The sequence below is a fragment of the Anguilla rostrata genome, chromosome 17 (assembly GCF_018555375.3).
Source record: "Anguilla rostrata isolate EN2019 chromosome 17, ASM1855537v3, whole genome shotgun sequence".
Lineage (NCBI taxonomy): Eukaryota > Metazoa > Chordata > Actinopteri > Anguilliformes > Anguillidae > Anguilla > Anguilla rostrata.
The window spans coordinates 8,852,186-8,869,802 of NC_057949.1; the positions used below are offsets into that span (position 1 = coordinate 8,852,186).

At 46.2% G+C, this 17,617-nt stretch overlaps 1 protein-coding gene and 1 pseudogene across 1 annotated transcript in view; one reads left to right on the forward strand and one right to left on the reverse strand.

Moving 5' to 3' along the window:
* Positions 1-17,617, forward strand: part of LOC135244062 (cytoplasmic phosphatidylinositol transfer protein 1-like) — a 91,535-nt pseudogene that overhangs the window by 6,300 nt on the left and 67,618 nt on the right.
* Positions 1-17,617, reverse strand: part of LOC135243597 (septin-9-like) — a 65,581-nt gene that overhangs the window by 5,633 nt on the left and 42,331 nt on the right. The window contains exons 3-4 of the mRNA XM_064315545.1: positions 8,900-9,118; positions 3,678-3,806 (exon numbers count right to left, since the gene is read on the reverse strand). Coding sequence (XP_064171615.1) covers positions 3,678-3,806; positions 8,900-9,118 — 348 coding nt within the window. The remainder of the gene's footprint in view (positions 1-3,677; positions 3,807-8,899; positions 9,119-17,617) is intronic.

Consider the following 17,617-nt stretch of genomic DNA (forward strand, 5'->3'; position numbering starts at 1 on the left):
TTAAGGGCTGGTGAACATCTCTCCTCAAGAGTATTGTTGGCTGTCCTCAATAGTTTACCATATTTAATGCAATATATATTTTGTAATTGTATAAAGCCGAAATTCCCATTAATATTTTAAAAATTAACCCATCGGTAAAAGATGCCACAAAAGGTTTGGAAGATGTTCACACTTACAATCACGTCTCAGGTCTGGTTGGGAAAAAAATGCTGTACTTCAGCTGAGCAATATTGTCTGAGAACGCCAAGACCACACATTTAACCTTTGGCATAGCGAAGATCATTGAAAATCAAGGCTTATCTCGTTTGTGTAAGTTTGCAGGTCCACGTTCAGACTAAAAAAGATCGGTTCTCTTTCCAAACATGCGGAACGAATTCTGGGTTCTCCAGGGCGCTGAAATCAGGAGGTATTCAGCTCCGCGGCCAGCCTGCTTCCCATATTTCAGTCTCTGCTCCAGCCTGTTGGCTCTGACCGCGTAAACCTCTTTTCCTGGTACTTGATTTCCAACCCAGCTCTTTGAAGGCCGGTGTGAACTCTGCTAGCCAGCGTACAGTGGCCCTCCAGCAGCCCACCATCTGCAGGGCTGCGGGGCCTGCCAGGGGTTCAGCGCTCCGCTAGCAGACAGTCAAGGTGAGGCAGCAGAGATGAGGACCAGATGTTAAAATAGGGCTAAAGAGTTGGTGAACGGCTCTGCCGCTGTAGCACCAATTTGCATGCCGCTGTCATGCCGACAGCTGTTGCCAACAGCAGTCCAATAGGTGAATGGTTGCTGGGCCATGCATGCGCACTGGCAGAACAGCTGAGCTGAGGTTTTTTGGTTTTTTTTTGGCCATGTACGAGGACACAAGCCTAAGTTATACCTAACTGCTAAGCCATTTGTTTTTAAGTAGCAAATCTCCATGAACATTTACACCTTTTTTTCTTCCATTGCTAATGTCTTTGAACAATTTATTCAAGTGCCTTCCAATAAACAAGTACTATTATTTCATTGCTTGTATATACACTTGCACAAGCTATAGTTGCTTGACTATGTTTGTCATTCATTTTGACTGATATTTTTATGAGTATAATGATGAAAATGTTTGCTTTGGAACGTGAGATTTTCACAAATTTCGCATTCATAAAAAATAATATTTGGTTTCCGTTTGAGGACATTGTTTACATTGTGCTCAAGTGGGAAGGCAGTGAGGGCACTCTCCAGTTTCCTGGGGTGACGACTCAGGAAGTCATGTGACCCCTGGCAAAATGGCCTTCATTCTAAAGTGGTACCGTGTGCTTTTCTCACGGACAGTACCCCCCGTCCAACAGAACACTTCCACTGGGTTTTCTTACCTTCTGGACACTTCAAGTGAACTGCAGCTCCAGTTTAGATGTAGGCCTACAGCCTAAATAATCATTGTACACTAGAATGTAAATCCTTCCGGGTAAAGCCCTAGATTCCTTTTAAACAAATGGGGTACATCACACACACGTGCACACACAAAACACATGGCACAGATCTTGTATGCGGTGGAAAAAATCTCAAACGAGAACATCAGAGATTATTGCAATTAGCCTGGTGAATATAGCCGCTGTGCGAAAAATGACAGGAAAGAAACTGCAATGATAATTTCCCTTTGACACAAGGCCCGCAGCCAACAATACCAGATTTAGCAGGATTAAGGAAACAAAGCTGAATCATGAAGGCAGCGAGGGAGAGGATGGGGTGGGGTAGGGGGTTGATTGTTCAGGGAATACGACTCTCAGCCAGGCATTTGGTTCGTTTCGTCTTACACCTCAAAAATACTGAATACAGAAACGGTCTACAAGCATGCACAATTAGACTGGCCTGACCTTATCGCACGACTGCTTGGCTCCAAAACCATAAAATATAAACAAATAAAAAGAAAGCTACCATTTTAAAGTTTTTTTCTTTTTTTCTTTTTGGGGTCTTCTCAGTCGTTCTGGGAAGGGAGGCATGAATGCACGCAGAGCTGCTACACACAGCAGAGTGGGACGTACTGTATGTGACCAAACATGGCCCCTATTTAAACAGTCTGAGGAAGACGTTTAAGTTTAGCTTCGTCATGGCAATGACCTTAATGCCTCTTTCCAGCTGAGCATGATGGCGCCTTGGGTGTCAAGAGCCCCCAGCCTATGTTTGGGGTGGGGAGGGGGGGGGTGCAGGGGAGCTGAGGGTACGTGCGGCTCAAAGCATCGCACCAGCATGGAAGAATGATAAACCGTGTATGATCGCTTTAAAGCGTGAAACTTCCCCTGGGGTGCTCTGTGGACTTCTCCCCATTTGACCTGTCTGGGTGACGCAACCATGGACCACAAATTTTGCAGACCAATTTAGACGGTCAGCTCCTGCTTTCCTTCAGTCCATTGCATTTCCTAATCGCTGGAGGTTCTGAGAAAAAAGTGTTTTATTGTACGTGCAGAGCAATCAAAACTGTAGGTGTGGGTGTGTCTGTGTACTAATTTATAGAAAAGGAAGCAATGTCATTTTTGAAAGGTGAGGATTCTTACAGTTACATGCTGGGCTATTTTTAAAAAAATGTTGCTCAGGTCACCAGCCAGGTAATACTGATGAGACATTGTACGGATAACCTCTGCGACTATAGCTCCGGCAAAGTGTCTTATGGCGGAAGGATATCTGTCTGCAGAGAGGTAAGCAGGTTGTGTGCCGTGAGCCATTGCTGAAAAATTCAGCTCACTGGTGGCTGGGGTGAAATTGGCACGAGCCCCATGATAGTCTTCATTCTCTGTCCTTCAGTTCTCTTAGGGGCTTTACTGTTCCCAGATCAGTGTCTTTAAGCTGTTTGGCCCCTCTCCAAGTTAAACAGCAGATAACTTATTTTTACAAACGACTGAAGCTGACAAGGTTTTTCTTTCCTCCAATCTAATTTTTTTAAAACAAATTCTCTGCCTCATTCCTAAAGATGTTCAGTTTGAGTAATTGAACATGACAAATTTGCTTTGTGACCTGAGCAGTACACTGTCAGTCACCAAGCTGAACAGTCAGCTGTTTGAGATATAAGCAGATGTTTTATGTAGGACTCAACACCCAGGTTTTGTCAACAAACATATGCAGCCAAAAACCTGCAATTGAAATAACAATCCTAGTACTATCATTTTGATCTATTGCACATTTTTCTAGAAGCCGGGCTTTTTACAACCGACATTGCAGTAAACATCACCTGACAGGTTCAATGTAGCATTTTTAAGGATATGATAGGTGATGGTCATTGCCAACTGGAGCCAACTTTGGCTCATCAATCAGCAGCTAATTTTTTTTACATATACAGCCAAATCTGGCTAACCTTTGGCAGGGTCAAACTGGCCTTATGTCATACATGCCACCATTGGATGCATCTAATATGATCAGTCAGAAATACACAGTGGTTAAGAATGGCACATTCAAATAGCCCAGTAAACAATCACATCTTGGTTCCCCAAAGAGAAAACCCACTTGGATGATGTTTTTTGGGCCATTGCTGAGGCAGTCCCATTGCCCTTTGGCTTTCTGAAGGCAAAGTTGATGTCGGCTCAGAGGCACTGATAAAACTGACCCAACTGGGTCGTCTTTGCTTGGAGAGGGGTTGAAAAACCGCTCATACTAGCTGCTGTTTGGGAGTCCTTCTTGATCCCATCTCTAACGCACTCTCCTGTGATTGTGATTCGGCGGGTCTCACCGTGGCTGACGGACTGCAGGTTCACCGTCTTGGAGATCTTGTCCTCGTAGTTGGGCGTGCAGGACTTGCGGCTCACTTTGGACTTGAAGAGCGTGTTCACCAGCGTCGACTTGCCCAGGCCGCTCTGCCCTGAGAAAATGAGACAGGCAGGTTTGACTTGCGTACATTACAAAGGCAAAACGAACACGTTCGCAGGCACTGCGGAGGACAGCCGTGAGTCTGCAGTGGGTCCTGTGGTTTGGAGGATCATGGGTGCGTCCAGCAGCGATGGAAACGGCACTCCTAATGAATACCGGTTTAAGCCATTCGAGGTTTTGCTAGGGCCAGGTGAAGGTCAGGGTTGAACCCAGCTGTCTGAAATGTCCGTTGAGTACGCTCACCTGCTCCTAGTAAAACCTTGTGTGTTAACACCCGTTCATTGGGAGTTTTTGTCCTTGAGCCAGTGGTACTGCTGGAAGTAACTACAAGCAAAAATAGTCTTGCGATGTTGACGCCCCTTGTAAAGTGGTGGAGAGAAGTCATAAGAATGTAGTTGCGTGATCCTATAAAAAAAAAAAAATTATATACAGTCAAGCAGAAATGTGCATTTATTTTCTGGGTTGGCTTGTAACTGGAGGGGTAATGGGGAGACAGGGGTCTGGGTGGAGGTTGGGAAGTGAGCCAAAAACTGCATTTGGCCAAACTCCTGCTCTTGCTAATGACTCGACTGGAGCACACCGCTCACCGTGCTTATTCCCTGAAACATCGACGTCAAGCACAAACAACGCAATTGACCGGAACCCTCCAATCGAGGCAGGAAGCCTATAAAACCCATTAAAAATATCACAACAAAGAGCGGTGCAGTGTGTAGGAACTATACTATTACGGTTAATGTCATAATAAAACATCAAAGCGACTTCGATGCTATGAATGTTTCCTAACCTCATCTCAAAGTCCAGTTAAATACATTTTTTTAAATAAAGGAATTTCTCCTGCCTTTGACAAACTATGTCAATCACCACAGAACTTGCCAGATGCGTGGATGTGCAATAATTAACAACCCATAAATATTTGTTTTTATTTTATTTTATTTTATGAGCTGGCTTTGAGGTTAGCCAAGCAAGCATGGAGATGCTTGCTGTTCTTTGAGGATAGCCAATAAAAGATGGTTGATCTTTGACTTTGGCCAATCAAACATGGAGGGAAGGCACGACTGAATGAAACCCTCGACAATGACAAATTGTTGAGGTCTGATTGAAGGAAAACCTTTTATGGTACACGATGATGGCTTCATGGTTTGGTTTCCTTCCTTGGCGTGCACAGTACCGATGCCCTGGGCCAAGTATTTTATCTAAAATAATATACTTTTTGTTAAATTATTTGTCGCAGGTCTGACAGGTGTGTGTTTAGTGCCAGTGCCTATACAGTTCTGTATGTACCAAAAATTCCATGTTATGGAGTGTCGCCAAGAATGACATCTTTCACTGTGAGGAACCTAGCTTTTTGGACAAGGAGGAAGGCTTACATTTAATTCATTGATTGCTATATTGCATCTCATTTTACAGACCGTGTTATATTTTTTAAATGATTTGTCCCAGGTCTGATTGACAGGTGTGTGTATAGTCTATTTATAAAAGCTATTTGTGAAGCATCTCAGAGAATAAGTGCTGATCTAAGGGGCGACAGCTCAAGAGGTATGACCGATTGTCTGGCAGTCGGAGGGTTGCCGGTTCAAACCCCACCCTGGGCATGTCGAAGTTTCCTTGAGCAAGACACCTAACCCCTAACCCCTAACTGCTCTGGCGAATGAGAGGCATCAATTGTAAAGCGCTTTGGATAAAAGCGCTATATAAATAGAGTCCATTTACCATTTACCATGATCTGGGAAAAGGTTTCACTTATCCTAATATCGTAGCCTTATCCATGAGATAAAAAAGAGATGAATGGGATAAAAAGCTCAAGTGTTTCCATATAAGCCACACTAGTTGGAGGTGCTTAATCAATAAGGGCTTGCACGGTGTTTAGTGTTATGGGCGTTCTTTATTTGTTCTGACTCTCCCCTCCCACTTTCCAGCTTTCCTCCCTGTACAGAATTTCAGCTGAAAGACTAGGATGCTGACCACTTCCTGTTGACAATTCCCAACTTCCTGTGTCTTTGTAGTTCTTTCCTATCAAAAAAAACCTGAGCTCATCGTGTCTGCGGATGGTTCAGCTGATTGAATTGTGAAATTGCAGACCTGATTCGAGATTACAATAATGAAATTCAGTGCTGTTTCTGTTGTTGCTGTTTTTCCCCCAAGAAACAACTGTTATGAATCATTAGTTGTAGCTATGAGATGAAGTGTAAACAGTGTACTACAATATATTCTGTTGCTCAGACAACATTGGCGTGTAGCCAGTGCATAACATTATTAAACCTAATAATTGCTGCTTGATAGTAATGCATCATTTCTACTTGATTGCTGTGTGCCCCCCATGCAGAAACACTGGCTGAACTTTATGCAGACATTAATTAGCCTCTTAACTTCAAATTAAAATCAACCGTGTGCAGTAATAATTTACAGTTATGCAAATGCAGAGACTAACAACACATCACTGCATCACCAGGGATTTTATGGAAAAAGTGTTCTTCACTCAAACTGAATGGAGCAGAAGGTGATGCTCATTGGGGAAGTGGAATCTGCATTTTGGCCGGTTCAGCAGTGACCTCTGACTGCAACTCTGACCAATTATCCTTCACACATCATTGCTAATGTACACAAGGGGACCCTCGCCACCTGTCCTGCAGTAGGGACGTACTGTAACCCCAGTTTATTAAAGTCTTAATCAGGTTTAAGCCGTGACCACAGCGCGCAGCTGCCGGCGCAGTTGTGAAGCCATTGTTGATCTCTGAATGCGGATTCAGCACTCAGTGCAGTACGAGAAATACAGAGCGCCTCAGCCTGGGAGACGGAAAGGGTTCCTGCTCCTTACGGCCAGGGGATGGGGGGATTTGGATACTGAGAGAGGGGGAAGAGAGGGAGAAAGTGAAAGATGGTATGGAAGAATGTTCTTGGAAAACTCAGGAGGGAGGAGATGCATTGTTGGAGGGTGAAGGGGGGTGGGAGGGGGGGGTGGCAAGTGATAACGAACACCTGAGGCACAGAGATTCCAGGGACTGAATTTGCTGAAGTTCCTGGAATTCCTACATTGGTTTCCTGCACTTCCTACCTTAAACAGAAAGTGTGTATGTGTTTTTCTGTGTCGGTGTATGAGTGTGTGTGTGGTATGTGGTGTGTGAGAGAGAAACATGGAGTGCGTTTGACAGGAGGAGATGTAGAGAGTGCCTGTACAGAGACTGATCATGAGGCAGGGAGACGGGGATATTCTCATTGAGCTGCAGCAGCTGTAGCACTCCAAGATTACAGCGTGTGAATAACCCCAAGAGCTCGTGGGGAGAAGGAATGCACAGAAAATGTTTGTTGACAGACTGCTTCGGGGCCCTGAAGGATTTTACACGACTCCAAAGACCAGCGTCTTGTAACTTAAAGAATCAAAGCACTTTTCACACGCTGTTAACGGACAGCTAAGGTTTTGTTTGCTTTGAAATGCATCTAAAATGCGTTGAATCAAATTTGAACTTAAATGAACTCAATTCATTTAAATAAATTCGGGAGACATCAGCATTTAAAAACTCCAGGGAAAGTGTTCTGCTGCATATAGCAAGCACAAGTCATTGGCCCTTGACCGACTGACTGATATAAATTCTTGGCACGTCCAGGCAGACGTTTTCCCAAGGTTTAAATCACCCTGGGTAGCCAGAAACAATTTAAATGTCAGTTACTGAAATTGATTACCCCCCAAACTTAAAGAAAAGGACCTGGTGTTGTTGATCCTCTTAAGAAGGGCTCATCTTATTTAGCCTGGCATGCACAGCACTGGAAAACCAGGGTCCTGAGTTTCATAATGTGGACTTGGCAACCATAGTCATGGGCAGTTGGTTCCAGGAACAGGATTACTCTGCAGTGTGTATTTCTGGGTCTGTTCTGTCTGTTCACCCTTAATAACCGCAGGCTTAAACTGCACTGTAGCCTCGAGTCATGCACAATATGGCTCTCTCCGTGGCCCATGGCATCTAACTGAAAACCAGCACCGCACCACAATCTGGCATTCTGTTCAACAGTGTCATAAATGCATGGTAATGGTAATGATTAGTAGTTGAGGTAGTAGCACTTGTTGTAGTAACAGTAATAGTCACAGTAAAAGTAGTACTTCTTAAAGGACATTTTTCTTTTTCATTGTAATGCCCAATTGTGATGGATTAGGTGGTCCGCAGAAAGGCACCGTTAATGTAACCCATTAGTGACAATTTGGCACTCAAGGTAAATAGAATCTTTCGAAAATGAATTCTAATTCTATGTATTTGTTACGTAGTAACTGCAGAATGCTTAGCAGGACATCGTTAAAAGGAGATTTAAGAGCTCTTGAATTAAATGGCTCCTCTGTTTACATGTAACAGGTGGTGACTGAGCTGAAGCAGCTGATCGCTGGCTGTTAATGACTGTTTTCGCAAACAAAAGGGAAGTACTCCCATCCGATGCAGGATGTCGCTAGCGGCGATAAAAGGATGATCCGAAAAGTGCAGCCGAGGCTTTTATAGCCGTCAGCGTCACCGTTGTTCTTTTCACTCCCCTGCCCGAGTGAGGCCAAAGGTGGCTCCGCCCCCCCCCCAGTAACGGGGCACGGCGTTTCCTGTTCACCTGTCCCCGCGCTTCCTCTCCGAGAAGCTACGGCTTTCCTTCAGCCGCCCCTGCGGGAAGCCGCGGCCCATGCCAGAGGCCGCTGCTTCGCCCCCTCTGTGAACGTCAGGCAGCAGACACAAAAATCCGTCCCGCACACACACAAAACGCACACAAATACACACATACACACATATACACAAACATACACGCCCGCGCTCACAAACGTGCTTGCGCCAGACTCCTGACTTCGCTTCGCTTATCAGTGAGAAGAATCCCCTCATCCACATTCGCGCACACACACACTAAATGCATTTAATTTTGAATATCACCACATTTGTTCACATGTGAAAGAATTTTGAGCTGTCTTATCTGTTTTGTTGGATTTGCATAATAAGTGAGAGAGAGAGAGAGCCAGGGGACCATGTCCAGTGTGGTCCCATGTGTAGAGAGGGAAAGAGACATGGTATCAGTGTGACCCATCTATGAAACCCCGCCCCCGTTGCCCGGGTGATGCTTGCTTACCTACAACCATTATGTTAAACTCAAAGCCCGTCTTCATGGCCTTTCGCCTCATCTGGTCCAGCACGGCCTCGATGCCCACATAGCCGAACAGCTCGTGCCCCGTGATGTACCCGTCCGGGCTGGGCTCTTTGGGGCAAGTGGGCGGGGCCTGCTCCTCTGGCTCCTCCTCCTCCTCCTCGGCCATCTGGACGTCTGGCTCCAAGGCCGGCGCTGGCATTTCTGGAGGGGGAGGGGAGGGGAGGGGAGAAGGGAGATTAACATGGTTTTAATCTCTATAGGTGTTTCTATGAGAGGTTATGTGTAGGGAGAGATCCTTGAAGTGCCCAGGCCTGATGCAGTGCTGGATACTCCTTAGACTGTAAGTAAATGGGAAGCCTAGATGGGCTGAATGACCTATTCTCCTGAATATGTATTCATATGTGTTGTGTCATTGAGGCCCACATGACAGTTGCACATTGGTACACAAAGCCTGTACTATTCAAAGGGATTGGACATAAACCCTATTTTATTTACTGCTGTGGACATAGCCCATTCATCTGCGTAATATTGCTCTTCAGCAACAGTTTTATTACGAAGAAATGCACTGAACATACTGCCAGGCACACGCACAGTAAATCACGAATAGTAGGCTTGTCTGGTTTTTACCGCCTGCATTACACCCATCAGCGTGCAAGCGTGCAGGCCGTTTAGTTTGCTACGCTCACTCCTGATCCTGCCGTTCGAAGGGTGCCAGCCCACTTTTGAGGGTGAGCGTTTACCCGGCGGTCACGTGGAGTCGGAGACGCGGCGCTTCAGGGGCTTGAACTCGGGTGACGTGTCTAAATGCGGGCGGCGGCTTAGCGGGCTCCTCTGGGCGCTCTAGGAGGGGAGAGGATTGGCCTCACGCGGCAGGCCGTCCCGCAGCACGCTCGCCGCGCGGCCTCCGCACACCTCCGCCTCGGGAACGATGTAACCGCATCGCCCCTGACGACATGCGGCAGCAGTGTGCTCAGTGTAAATGGTAAATGGACTGCATTTATATAGCGCTTTTATCCAAAGCGCTTTACAATTGATGCCTCTCATTCGCCAGAGCAGTTAGGGGTTAGGGGTTAGGTGTCTTGCTCAAGGACACTTCGACATGCCCAGGGTGGGGTTTGAACCGGCAAACCCTCCGACTGCCAGACAATCGGTCTTACGTCCTGAGCTATGCCGCCCCAGTGTGCTCAGTGTGGACGCCTGTACTCGTGTTCGTTTTTGCTGGATTACGTTGGTGGTCAAACCGCGTTCAGTTTAGCCTCAAATTGGCTTCCCCATGAACAGAACATTTTAGTTTCAAACGAGCAAGGCTGACTCGAGTTGCCGGCACAGCGACAGGTGAGGGCACATGACAATTGTAAGGAAAAGGACAAATCCAAATCTTTGAGTTTCTTTAATTCTCAGTGATGCTTTGTGTGTGATGTGCTGAAATGCTGTCGAGCGCATATTTAGTATTCACACTTTCATGTACCGGCAAACCCTCCAAGTCATACGCCGCTCAAAACAACTTGATTTATTATTTTTTTTGCTGTCCTCTGTAATATCTGAGATCACTGTTGCGCAATGCCAGACCTTTATTTTTGCGAAGGAGCCCCGCTGACAACATGAATGTTTCTTTCAACAGCTACAAAGCATCTTTCATGCTGGTACTCAGGGGTCGCGACCTTGCCCGGAGGTCACGACCCCACTTCACTTCTGACACTGGGTCAAGTAGGCGGTCTGGGAAGAGTCGCCCACTTGCCACATAAAGTGTGACCTATAGAGGAGTCACATTACACGAGAAAGGACTCACTCACACTTGGTTGTATCAATTTGCACACAGTATGTGGTCAAATGGCGCATAGTCAGTGTATCTATTGTCCCTGACGGCAATTCATTAAGCAGCATATTTAAAAATCATTAGTGAGCGAATGTGTTAGTCATCAAATCTAAGGCAGTACAATGGGCCATAGTGATGTGAGTCAATAAATTTAAAAATAAACAGTAAAATTTTAAATTATTTGCAATACCAGTAGAAAACTTCAATAGAAAAAAGGAAAGCAAATACAGAAATTCTGAGGCCTGGTGCGTGTACTCTTCAGCCTTTATTACTGCAATGTTGTAAAAAACCAATACTGTTGTTGCTTTTAATTTTGGGGTCTCTCTAGTGTCTGCCAACTGAAATTCCTTGTAGAGGATTAACTGGACTGCCAGCTCATAAAGTCCATGCGGTCTCTTTCAGTTAGTGGGAGGGTGTAGCCAATTGCTTTATGGCTCATCTTCAGGAGTCTGGCAGGGGACACTGAGAAGAAATGGACTTCAATCCACCAGTAAGTCAGTTTGTCTAAAGCACAGTCTGAAGGAAAGCCTTCTAATGAAGCGTGAAACGAAGATGAACCGACCAATGACTGCTCAACAATTGGAGTCTGAGACATGCGTACGTGTGACTCACCCCACCCCCACCCCCTTCGATTTGCCCTGTCTCCGGGTGGCACCCACCCAGAAACGGTGCCACCATGAGATAGGGCAGGTTGGAGGTGGGGGTGGGGGGGGGGGCAGGGGTTGAGTCACACGTCCATGGTGTGGGCCGCAGCGCACCACAGACGATGACGACGGCATCGTGACACGCGGGACACCGCAGACAAGCGCGGCAGCCATTGTGTGGCAGGTTAACAAAGACGGTGCTGAAGCACGTCCAGCCAAGAGGCCTGCTTCTGGAACATAGTGCACATTGTGTTCTGACAAAAGACCCCACAGTGTGATCCCCCACATATCTAGCCAGCCTGTGAGAGCCATCAGGGAACGTGAACTCAAAAGTATACATTCATAGATGTTTTTTAAAGCGGAAAATTTAAAATGAGAACACGAAAACACAGCTGTACGTATATATTTAAGTATCTGTTCAAGTAGTGGAAAGTGCAAAACCTTGTTTCTAAGTAATGCATGTTTACAAAAAATACAGTCATCATTGACAGAGTTAAAAAAAGAAAAACAATGAAAATGGCAACTCTGGTTCTAATGAATGACATCATGACAGCACATTTAAAAAATCTGCATGGACCCCCTAAGACAGGCCTAATATAATCATAAGGGGGGACTCAGAGAAGAGCATGGGACCTGTGCTACATGAGCCTATCCTGCAGATTATCTGTGAATATATACCCCCATCTTGGCCATTATTTCCTATGAGGTTGTCACTGTTGGCACTGCCCAGTTGGTTCACTGGCACTAGAGTGGTCCAGAATCTGGCCATCTCGGATCTCCACAGCGACTCGGACCCCATCGACCTTGGAGGTCTCGTTCATCTCCGTTCTTATCAGCTGGACTCAGTCCGGACTGTCTAGCTCCCTCTCCCCCCCCCCCCCCCCAAAGGGAACAGAGGCTGTTCTCCAGACGCAATCAGCAATTTACCTTCACAATTAGTGTGCTTATCTAATAGCAGCCAGAGATAAAGTGAAGGCGTTCTGGGTAAAGTCATTAAGCCTGTAAAATTGTCCCCATGGGAGTGTTCTGGTCTGTGTTCCATACTCACAAACTAAGTGAAAGGACTCGGCAAGCCACATCTCTGAAGGCCTGCCATATCTAAGTAGACCCTCTCGAGCTTTATGGAGCCATAAAACCTCTCTGGGTACCGCTGAGCTCCACCCCCTTATTTAAAACTTGCATTCTTTTCTAATCTAAATGTTTATTTATTTTCCCTTCTTTCAAGGCGATTACATTTTAGTACTTTAAATTGCAATAGATGGTGAACGACTCGTACTACAATACTCAAAATAAACAAATTGCACAGTCTACGAATTTGCATACATTAAAGGTATCTTATGCCCAGGTGTCTCCTAAGGTGTGCCCAGATGTCAGGATCACCCTTGTCGAACAAGACGACTTCCAAACTCCCATTCAAACTAGTTGCTGCTCACCACTGGGTCACTTGACTTTCTCCATGGTTATTACACCCATTCCTAATATACCCTGACGCGACAGAGCAGAAGACTGAGTGAGGCGAAACAATAAATAGAAAACAACTTTCTATTGCATTGTCCTCACTGATTGCATACGAAAACGAACATAGCCTACAGTGCGACATCATTCTGCTCTGTCTCATCACCTCCAAAGTGTTGCTCTTAGTCACCCTGTGGGGCTGCTGACCACAGTCGACACCGGCATGGTCCACAGCCAGTGCCTTAACGGGATGAGTCGCCCTGGAGCTCTGAGTTCATTTCACAGTGGGTAGGGAATGGCAGGGATTGTGTAGCCCATCAGATGTACGAGGGAGAACCGGGTGGCCAGATGTAGAGATGCAATTTTATGGGAATTGGGACACCATGGTTAATGCCCTCACGGTTAATGGGACCACAGACAGTCAATTACAGAGAGTGTTTGAAAAAGACATTGACCGACCCTTTCAGCCAAGGATCTTCAGTCAGTGATGTGTGATCCGAAAACAAACCGTTTTAATCTGCAATAACACAAACACAGATGGAGTCTTGTGGTCATCAAACCATAAGGCAACGAGACTGAAAAATGCAAGGGAAGGGTCTCGTTGGCTGTACCAAACTCAGCACTGACCACTTAGCTTTGCAAGGACAATAGTTTGGCGACAGTCAAAACCACATGGTGCACAGACCGCATAGAAGCGTGCGCGCTTGTAGCTGATGCATGGCGTGCGGTCCTAAAACTGAACTATGTGAGAACAGCTATGCATCGTAATTCACCGCATGCGTCTTTGCTTTCCAGCAATCATAACATGCAACCGAAGCCACTGACCTCATGTGCTTTGACCTTTGTCACTCCCAAAAGCCCTTGCTGTTTCGTGCTACGTTGCCAAATTCAGTTGACGAAAGTGGCAGGAGGAGGAATTAGAAGTTTGATAAATTTACTGAAAATGCTGTACTTATAAGGTCAAAGTTCATGGCATGGTGGTGACAAAAAAAGTGCATTCCATATCTAACCTGGTTAGCTGGTACTGCACACTTACACACTTGGTATTATACTCACCAGTATGCTTGGCAGTACATCTTCCCAAGTACACAAGTGTGTCGTTTACAAGTATGTGTTTTGGAATGTAGCCTTAGTGTGTATAAAAAAGAATGCGCTTTCCCCACGTGCTGTCAGAAACCTTTCCCAAAACTCTTTAAGCGAATCTCATGCTCTCTTTGTTGAATGGATACTGTGACTGATACGTTTCAAGTTTTTTTTCTTGCCGTGAGTTCTCTTTAAATCCCCCCTCGGCTCTGCGAGAGAGCAGCGGCGCTCGTACCGCCGTTCGTCTTCAGGGCCGCGATTTCCCTCGAGTCTGACGAGCGGGAACGGCGGGGACTGCGCGCCAGGGCCGGAGGAACGCGCGGAGCGCCCTGACAAACGAAGTGGCGGGGAGGAGGCCCGACCGGTGGAGCGTACGCGGTTCCTCTCCGTCCGCGGGCGCCGTACGAAAACAAACGCGAGCGCTGAGCGCATGGGGAGCCTCGAGGAGCTGGAAAAAGGGCCAGTGGGGAGTAATGTGTAACGTGTCGCGCCCCCAGTAAAACCCTGCTGATCGATCGAACAGACCTGCCTGCTTTTTGCTCATGTCTCCGCTGTTTGTTTCGGCAAACTGCAGGCTATTTACTGCGACCACAATCAATGCTTTGTTCTTAACCTTAAGTTTTGAGCAAAAAGCCATACTTTATTGTTCTGTCACTTTTATCAGGGCAGTTTGCAGGGTCCTGCTGCATTCATCATTTGGGGGTAACGGTATTCCCCCTGTCACGCTCATGGCTAAAACTGCCAGAATCAGTCAGCACCGCTACGGTCCAGATTTGATACCACAGCGTGGGGCCCACCCGAACAATGGAACAGTGCCTTAACAGGATGAGCCCCCTTATTTAGTTCAGTTTTAATCTGCCTGTCCTGTTGTTTTATTTCCCGTACCGAAGATTAGGTTAGAGGTGTTTTATCAAATACGCGCTGCAGCTCATAGATAACACCACAGTGGCAGTGCACAGTGCTGTAGTGTACACGTGCTTCCAGGGCATATCGTTGTGTTGTTGCCTTGTTCTAAGGCACTGCCATTGGTGCTTTTCTTGGAATAATTAATGAACTGGTCACCTGGCGGCTTAGTGTTTCGGATTACAGTATTAAATGACAGTGCGCAAATCTTGTTGGAGCACTGCAGTGACTAGAATGTCCTTTGTGTGTTTAATTCTGTGCAGGTTACACCTGATTTACGCAGCTACGTGTTAGCTTTCAGTGACACAGTGTGACATCAGTGACATTAACACAGTAGCATGAAATCTGGACCAAACATATACTCTTATGTAAAATATATAAATAAATACTGTGTATGATCAAATCTAAAACCCAAATCCATTTATATGTCTGTTCACTGATATGCCGTAGAATGAATTGGGTGATACTGCATGTCCATTACTGCATGACACTTTTATAAATGTAATGGTATGCATTCGTCACGTAACGTGTCACAACAGTGAAAGAAAGCATAAATTCAACTCTAGCCCTCTGCCTCTGTGGGTAACCTCTGTTTTGAATGAACGCACTTCTGAGTGATGTCATCAAACTCTGATAAATCCCGCTGCTGCAGCGGACAATCGCACATCTGGGGGACAGACACACGCATGCGACGTGTGCACGAAGAGCCTGATGTACCAGGAGCCACCCTGGATGTGCTGCTGGAGGGGGGCGGGGCAGACCTCCCCAAAAACTGTCAAGGGCCAGGCTTCCGGATTACTGCCCTGAATCATTCTTGCTAGACGTGCCGACGCAGTACGATAAATCAAAAAAAGCACGAGTCAAGACGATCGCACAGCCGATATCAATTTCTGCAGCAGAGCTGAACGCCCAAGCGACAGTGAAAAAGAAGGCGGGGGAAGCAATGTTTGTTTCTCAGGATTTTGTCTGCGAGGGGGAAAAAGCAACTAAAAGTAAAAAGCAAAGTAAAATGAACCAAATTCAGTTTAGACCCTTCAGCTCTATGTGCGGGTCAAAGGAGGGTTGATGAGGTTCAGTAGTAGCAATATTGTATGGTGGTACCCTGCAAAAGTTTGGTAATGAGAGAACAAGGGACAGAGAGGAAAACAAGCCCTCTGGTGTGAGAGAGGCTACACTTCAGAAAACAGCCGCCACCTGTTCCCCCAAGGGTGAGCGTCATGCTCAAAGGGGTGCCAGTAAATCAGTGGTGGTACACCCAAAAAAGTGGGGTGGGGGGCGTGGGACAGGTCCGACATGCCCACGCCATCATGGAGGTCTAAACCCAGTTCTAAAGTCACCAAAAAAATAGACATCCCCCCCTTCCTTTTCTACCCCAGCAGCTGCAGACCCTTCCAGGCAGCCTGCATTGTCTCTCTATAGCGCAGCACTGAGGCCACCCGCATTCAAACACACATAAAAAGAACGGGTCCTACCTTCTCTCATTGAGAAGCAGTTGTTTGTGGCCCACTCTGGACGTGCCTTGTAATCTAATCACTTCTCCGAGGCAGGGGGAACTTTCTCTCTGTTTTACTGCACTTACTCTTTCTCTTTCGCTCTCCCTCTCTCTTTATCTTTCCCTCTCCTCACGAAAATCTCCAATCAAGACTTTTCCCTCTCTCTTCCCTCACTCTTCTTTCACTTTCTACAGCTAAAAGCGCACACGGCGGCTTTCTCTCTCCTCTATCTTTCTCTCTCCTCTATCTGTCTCTCTTCTCTACATCTCAAGCTGCACACAGTGACTCTCCCGTTTTCTCTTCCCCACTTCTCTCCCTTCACTAAAGCTCCTGCGACTCCCTCTCTCTCCCTCCCTCCCTCCCTCCATACACCTAAAGCTGCACTCATCCATTCACATGCAGATGAGCCAGAAGCCTTCGCTAATCCAACAGAATAACACCCCCCCCCCCCCCCCACCCCCAGCCCTGTTCCTCCCAGTTCTGCAGACTCATTTACACTCCACTGAAGCTGCTCACAAAACTAGCCGAATAAATAATTGACCTATAAAACGAGTGAACAAGCGCTTATTCTTTTGGAGAGAGGCAATCCCCTCTGTCCCTTGTCCTGTAATAAATTAACTGATCACTTGTACACATTAAGAGCATTGTCACTTTCACTTAATACACCAAAAAAAGAGAGATGGTTTGGCGCTGGTAATAAATGCCATCCATTCTGGGGTTATCTGCCGCCCCTGATACCAGCTCTCCAGACATGGGGCCCTTAGAAGCTGCCTGTGGAGAAATCTCCTGCCAGATAGCGCTCGAGTTCACGCTCTGAAAGTTTGCAGCGCCGTTCTGTTGAACGTTTTGCGGCGCTCGGATATCCATGGCAACGGTCTGCTCTCTGTTGGTTTTGCAACGTGCAGTCTCTCCGTACCCTGGCAGGTCTGTTCAGTTAGGGGCTTTTGGCCCGTTGAGAGAGAGAGAGAGTCGTGGGAAAACTTAACATAAAACAGGTTTGTCAGGTAGCTGGGAGTAATTTTTCACGGTTTATATTTTTAAAAAGTAGGCCAAAATGAGTCATGTTTTCAGAAATTCACATTACTGGCCCATCAGTGATGACTCCCGTACACCACTTGTTGAATAAGTAGCCTATACTTCATTCTTGGTCAATGTATATGACGAGGTCAATATGCTTTAACTTTTGCATACTGTTCTACAGAATATGGCTTGAGTCAGAGGTACTTGCCGAGTGAGCATTCTATTAATATTTAATTACTAGATACCTTTGCAAATGAAAAGGTATGCTTGTGGGAAATATAAACAT